General features: G+C 40.8%; 1 protein-coding gene across 1 annotated transcript in view; it reads right to left on the bottom strand.

Annotated features, from left to right (window-relative positions):
- SLC9A2 (solute carrier family 9 member A2) overlaps positions 1-7,530 on the bottom strand; it is a gene marked incomplete at its 5' end in the record, with an annotated part of 41,742 nt that extends 34,212 nt beyond the window's left edge. Inside the window, 2 exons of the mRNA XM_019528477.1 lie at positions 1,009-1,472; positions 7,362-7,530. Of these exons, the coding sequence (XP_019384022.1) occupies positions 1,009-1,472; positions 7,362-7,530 (633 nt within the window). The remainder of the gene's footprint in view (positions 1-1,008; positions 1,473-7,361) is intronic.
- Position 7,531: the final 1 nt, after the last annotated feature.

The raw sequence follows: 7,531 nt of genomic DNA, 5'->3' as shown, positions 1-7,531 counted from the left end.
CTGCAATACAGACTACTACCAAGGGGAAAAGAGATAGATCAGGCATAAGCTACCCAGAAGAAGAAGGTTCTGAGACAAGCTTTAAAAAATAGACATGATTCAGTACCTTGACCGGGGGCAGAATCAGGTAAATTGTCAGGTGTTAAATGGAAAACCCAATTGGAAAATCATAGAAACGAAAGGAAAATGTGGCCAATACTGAAGGACCATATTGAGCAGCATGAAGTCAGTCAGGTAGATTAAAGAATGTCCTTGAAAGTCTAAAAACCTTGAGGGCAATTCTGCATTAAGAGATGAACAAAACAAAACAACCCCCACCCCCGCCCCAAAAAAACCAATGAGGAAAAGCTCTATAGCCCTTTCTTGAAATTCTGCAGCCCTTAAAATATAAGGAATTACTGATCACAAAATAGGTTATTACAGGAATCATGACAGCAGGTAATTAATTCATGGGTAAGAATTTTATGTTGGGCAACAATGTCTTATGATAATATTTCAGATATGATGAAAACAGGTTTGCACAAAGGTAATGGATAGCTCAGGAAAATGCTAAACCATCTTTGCCTGGTGTCATCATCAGGTGAACAGCTGAATCCAGGCTCTGCTAGTTAGTGATCAAAAATACTATCTGATGGCTTGTTGGCAGCTTATGGTAAATAACTTGGTGACCTTAGTGCATATGTTATTGGACAGGGGCCCACATCAAATACACATTAATAAAAACCCAAGTTTGTGGTCTTTATTTGATTTGTACACTTTCTGGGGTATGCCAGGGAATCCATGCTGGATACAACACGCATTTCTGCATCGGAGGAAATCTTATAAATTACGCTTAGGAGTCCAAAGATACTCCGAAGACTGAAGATTTTGGATAGTGAAATTACTGAATAATGCAACTCCGTAGTTTTGGTTTTCAGTAAACTCTGACAACCAGCCAGAAAAAAAAATATAGCACAATAGTATTCAGTCAAGTACTCAATAAAATGAAGGTTTGTGAAAGTAACTTACCACTGTTACAGCATCATTCAACAGAGACTCTCCAAACACTAGGATGTAAAGCTGTTCATTGACATGAATATTTTCAAAAACAGCCAGCACTGCCACGGGATCCACAGCTGAAATTAAGCTTCCAAAGAGCAAACACTGCAGCAATGTGATATCAGTCAAGCCGAATACTTGAATCTGGCAAATTCCAAAGAGGGAAACCCCAATCCCGATAGCATTCCAGAGTGTGCCCACTACAGCATACAACATTATAGTGCCAAAGTTCTCAAAGAAAAGACGAGTTGGCATAAAATATCCTGCATCGAGTACAATTGGAGGAAGGAGATACAAAAAGAAAACATCACTCTTCATTGCAGGTGGGGACTTTTCCTCTGCTCCAAAAATAATTCCACCCAGTAGAAGTCCAACCAAAATAAGCAGGCAACTTTCAGGTACTACCGAGGGCAACTTGTGATAGAGATGAAAGCCTTCAAGGGGAAGTCAAACAAAAGAAAATGAAAAAAGCATGTGTGTGGAATCCAAAAATTATCTTCGTTTTTGTTATCTTAGTTTTTACACCAAAAAAACAGGATTTACAAAGTAACTTTCAGTGTCTTTACATGTGCTCCAGTATACCTATACCTATTATTAATTTCAATATACCTCTATATTTTTAATTGGATATAATTTTTCTTCATTTTTATGATGAATATAAATATTACATCATAATGAAATAAAAATAGACAAAAACCTTTTCAAAAACCTTTTCAACATTCTTTATGGTTTATTCAGGGGTTTTTTAATTAAATTGTCGTGCAAATTGAAATATTTGACAACGGCAATAATTTGAAACAACTGTTAAAAAAAAAGGCCTGATTTTCAAAAGGAATATTGTTTAAGGAAGTTTAAGCTCCAACACAAAAGAGTTTTTAAAATAATAAGAATGACGGGCCATGGTATTCTTCTCCACCAAAGTATCACACAGCAAAAACATTCCCTTAGTTCCTCAAAGCTTGCTGGCTTTCATCCAAGCCACTAAGGCTTTGGGTCAGATTGCCTATGAAATTAGGGAGAGTAAGAACTCCCAACATACCTCCAAGTCCATGGCACACAAGATATATCCCGGATAGAAGAATGCAGTGTTAGTGTCATATCTAAGGGCCCAAAAGGAGGTTATATACAGCTTAGAGTCCATCACTATTTTAGCAGCACAACACATTTGTAAAACCACCACGCAGGATAAATAATAAGACCAGAGAACAACAGCCATTCATAACAATCCTCTGATGTCTAAAAACTGTTTTCAGTTCACATTTAAATGAAGATTTTTTTTAATGGTTTTGACTGTATTTCCCTGAAGCATCTAATTCTTGTTTAAAAGTTTCAGATGTCCAATTCTGTACACTCTCTCTCTCCGTTAACCTGGCCTGCAGAAGCCCACCAAGACTTCAGAAACTTTGTAGATACAAACTTTAGTGGGATCAATGTGATTCTGTGAAACAATTCAAAACAAACCGTCTTACTGAAGTTGAAAATGCCTTTATTTAAAGATGTTCCAGCCAACTCTAGTAAAAATATTTACAGTAGCTTACTATGCTTGGCCTCTAGGTTCGTGAAAGATTGTTCATGCACAATGAGAGGTGTTAAACTTGTTCATATTTTATGAGCTTGAGCTATCGCAAGTTACTTAGTCCATAAAAGGACTGAGGTGTGGTAATGCTGTGTTGTCACACCTAACTTTGAGGTGTCCAGTTCCGAAGTACAATTCACAATACTGGGTTAGGCACCTAAATTCCCTATGCAATGAACAAGGAAATCTAGCCACTGCAGAACGGGATTTACAGCAGGAAGCGAGCTAAACAAAGCATCACTTATAAGAAGTGGGCATATCTGAAATCCTGCCTCCTTTTGCAGATTTAAGCACCTAATTCAAGAGATACTGGGATTCAGATCTAAACCTCTTTCTGCCTACACTTAAAGGCCTAAATTGTTCCTGGAAAAAAAAAAAAAAAGGAACAGCATGCTGGGTGCATCTACACATGCACTTTACTGCAGTTGACTAATTTGCTGCACAGTAAAGCATCACCATCTATACATGCACCAGTATTAGGGCACAGTAAATTAATGAATTCCACCATCAGATAGTATTGTCAGGAACAGTACTATCTTACAGCAGAGGACTTAATGCCAATGAAATGCATATGTAGATGGTGACGGGCTGGCTGGCAGCATGAGGGTGCTAAAGTGTGGGGGTTGCATGTGCCTACCCCTGCACTTTAGCACCCTCATGCCCCAGCCAGCCCCTCCGCCACCCAATGCTGCCATCCAGAGCCCAGGGCTGACCCCTTGTGCCCTTTGCCAGCCCAGAGGTTCTCTGCCTCAGCTCAGACTGCTGTGGTCCCAGGCACACCTGTAGATGCTGTCCCCAGAAGCAGCCGACTGACATAAACTGCATCAGAATTTATTGCATTGGCTTAATGACACATGTAGATGCACCCACTGTGTTATATTAATAGAAGCATCTCTTGAAGATACAAAGAAATGATTCTCCTGTTCTGTTCAACACTGGTGAGGCCTAACCTGCAGTACTGTGTCCAGTTTTGGCCATCACACTTCAAGAAAAACATCAAGACATTAGAAAGAGTCCAGTGAAAAGCAACAAAAATGATTAGAGAGGCCAGGGAAGCAAGACATGTGAGGAAAGGTTGAAAGAAGTAGGGTTAATTTGGTCTGGAGAAAAGAAAACTCATTAGGTATTTAATACATCTTCAAATTACTGAAGGGTAGCTATATGAAAGATGGAGATAAACTATGTTTTCCAGCCATGAGGAACAGGACAAGCAATGGTCTTTAATGGCAGCAGGGGAAATTTAAGTTGGATATTAGGAAGAACTTTCTCACTGTGGGTGGTTAAGCAGGCTACTGAAAGAGATGGTGGGATCTCCATCCTTGGAAGCTTTAAAGGTTAGACAAACACTTGACTGAGATGGTTTAGTCCGGGATGGACCTGCTTTGAGCAGGGTCATAGAGGGGTAGATTAGGTGACCTCCTGAGGTCCCTTCCAACCCTATTATTGTATGGCTCCTGAGGTCCCTTCCAACCCTATTATTGTATGGCTTCTGAGCAAGTGCTTTAACCACCTAGTGATGGTAAGTACCATCAACAAGTACAAGGTAAGTACCACTGTAGCTTCTGTCTCCTCCATGTTTTCATAGAGTGCCTGAACCAATCATATGTACCCAAAGGGACAACTTAGGCACTTAAGTGCCGGAAGAAGGGAGTTTGGGGGCTATGAATCACAGACACCTTTTTGGTGCTCTCCTAAAGTGATTACAGCCACAATAATTTGCACCTGCTGAGAATCTGGCCAACTGATTTCAAGAAAACGATCCATACGCCATACGATAAGCACATACAGTCCTGATTCTGCAAACACCACTGTATGGCTTCTACTCAGAATTTGGCATTATATATTTCAGTTTCAAAAGTGGAATGATAAGGTTTTACAAGTGATGATTACATATGGAGTTAAATTAATTATTTAAATATATGCGTTCATAATTTTCATTGATGTGCAATGCAAAAAATCAGGCACTTGAAGTCAAAACCTAGTAACTGCATCTTTTTTCTTCTATTTCTAAAGTTTTATTCCAAGGTTAAGATCATCATCATGAACTACATATAAACATAAGCAGCTAAATATATGCCTTGGCTTACAAAACATCTTACTGCTTTTACACAGCATATCAATAACCTGTCTTTTCCAAATCATTACATTGCCAGATTCATACTTTTATTTTAGCAAGTCATAAAAATTCAATTTAAAAATAAAAATACAACTTCCTGGTATACAGAACAGAGTGACACTATGCAATACAAATTTTTCCCACATGAAAGAAAGAATGTCTTTTCTATCTTACTCAAGGCTGTATTTCTATGGACTATTCCCAGGATGTAGCACTGGAAAACTACTGTAGTCAAACATTTACATTTGTTTTCCATCAGTCCCTTGCCACAATTTTTTCTTAGGTGCATTTCTTTAACAAGGAAGGTAGATTATACAATTGTCTGCCATGTACAGTTATTTTAAGCCAGGGGTACCCAACCTGTAGCATGGGTACCACAAGTGGTATGGGCAGCCTCCATGTGGCATACAGCAGATTGGGGAAGGGGCTGGCAGCGCAACGGTAGGTAGGCCAGGGAGCAGAAAGCAGAGCATCAGATCAAGCAGGGAGCACAGGGCAGGAAGCAGACACCTGAGCAGATCAGTTAAGGGGAAGGAATCAGAGAGTGGCACTCAGGGAGGGTATGACATTTGTCCCCAAAACAGGTTTGTCCCCCACTCCTTTAAGCCATGGAACTGAGCATGTAAAATACATACAGCAGTACACAAAAGTGTGAATGCAGGGAAACAAAGCTGAAGGGATGCATGCCATTTGTACATTAACACACATGGATGAATGAAATCCTTGTTTTTTTTGAGTGCCATTATTCTTATTTTGTAATCAAATGATTTAAAGTGTACATCTCCTTTAACTATTCTTGGCACAATTTCTAATAACAGAGAAATCTTTCCATTCTTACCACTTTGCTTGAAGTAACCCAAATTCTCTGCTTAGCCAACAGGCATGCAAAAACATCAAATTACCCGCCAACAAGCAATAAAAGACAATCCCTCCAATGCTTTTTTTTCAGGGACTCTTCGAAGAGTTATCCTTTATCCAAGCAGCTTTCACTGTACCCATCACAGTGAAAAGCCACTCTGCAATGGCTTGTTTCTCACTGAATAAAGCAACAGAGTGCAAAATGAGACCAGGTCAGAGCAAAAGCAAGTCACCCTGGGGTTCATATCCAACTGGGCATTTGCCAAATGAGCTATCAGAGGCACAATATGCAGCAATATAGATTTCCCCATTTATGAGAAGACAATTGCTTAGGAGTTTCACTGTTTCTTCCTGCTTGGCAGGCAGAGCTGGACCCAAAGCAGAACTCTTGAGTGAGGGGCCACTTGATCGATTCTCCTTCATAATAGACTGGGGGTGCCAGGTTTTAACAGTGGGAAAGAAAGGCAGAGAGAGGGAATTAGCCCAGTTAGTCTGAAGTCAGTTTAAAGATGCACTAAGTACATAATATGGAAAGATGAGTAGATAACTTCCTTAATGGCTTGCTTTCAGGAAAGTTTGTCCTACCTTTACCTATATCTATCTCTCTCTAAATCCATCTACATCTCTGCTATTACATTCTAACAGCTACACTCTGCTCTAGGCTGTCCATTCACAGCAAGTGAAGAGAAGAAATCTACCTTTATAGACTAACTAATATAGGTAGGTAGATAGGTAGGGAAATAGATAATTTAGTTAATGGCTTGCTTTCAGGAAAACTGGTGCCATCCATCCACCAACTGCATTTTAAATCACTACACCCTACTCTAGGCTGCCCTTTTACTGCAAGTGAAGTGAAGATGCATGTTTATTAGACTAAATAATATAGATAGGTAGGGTAGGCAAAGCAAGAAAAGCAAGCGCTATATCTCTAAGATATAGATAAATATCTATCTATATAGCACTTTCTTTCCTGAAAGCAAGTCACTAAATTATCTAGCTATTTATCTACCAACTATCTAAGTATCTGCATTATTTAGTTAGTCTGTAAAGCTTCAGCTCTTCATGTTACTTTCTGTGAAAGGACTGCCTAGAATGCAGCAATCAGAATGCAACAGGACAGATACATATACATATACAAGCAGACATACATACTGTAGTTAGATACGGCTATTATAACTAGTTAGATATAGCTAGGTTATACTTTGATACAGCTATACATACATAGTTATAGAGTTACAGAGAAGTAGCACAAACTTTCCTGGAAGCAAGCCACTAACCAAATTATCTACCTACCTACCTATATTATTTAGTTACTCTATAAAGGTCCATCTCTTCACATCCCTGAATGTGAAAGGACTGCCTAAAACAGAGTAGACAATTAGAATGCAATAGGACAGGCCTATAGATGTCTAGTTAGATAGTGAATTATGTCTGCATGGCCAGTTACAGTTAACTACAGCCATGCATTTCTAGCTGTCTAGATACAGTGTGTTACATATAGATGCAGTTAGTTAGCTACAGCCATGCATTTCTTGCTGTCTAGTTATAATTAGACGGCTAGTTACATCTGGATACCCAGTCACGGCTAACACAGCCATATATTGATAGCTGTGCAGCTGTAGCCAGAGATGGCACAAGCCCTGCTGAAAGCACGCCGCTAAGTCGCTGCCCCGCGCCCGCCGTCATTGCGCAGCCGGCCCGCCGGGAGCCCCTCCAGGCCCGGGCGAGCCGAGGCGCTGCAGGGGCGGCCGGGAGCGCGGGCCGGGCACTCACCGATCTTGGCCAGCGAGGCCAGCAGGATCCAGAGGGTGATCTCGAAGGGCACCTGCACGTGCGGGTAGTCCAGCGTGAAGACATGCAGCCGCGTGTCCTCGGCCGGCGTTTGCAGGGGGCCGCCGCCCGTGGCCGGGAGCGCGGCAGGGGCCGAGGAGGCGGCGGCGGCG

The sequence above is a fragment of the Crocodylus porosus genome, unplaced genomic scaffold, assembly GCF_001723895.1.
Source record: "Crocodylus porosus isolate Cpor-Errol unplaced genomic scaffold, CroPor_comp1, whole genome shotgun sequence".
NCBI classification, from domain to species: Eukaryota; Metazoa; Chordata; order Crocodylia; family Crocodylidae; genus Crocodylus; species Crocodylus porosus.
Note: the sequence above shows the minus strand (reverse complement) of the source record. Positions and strands in the feature narration are given on the sequence as shown.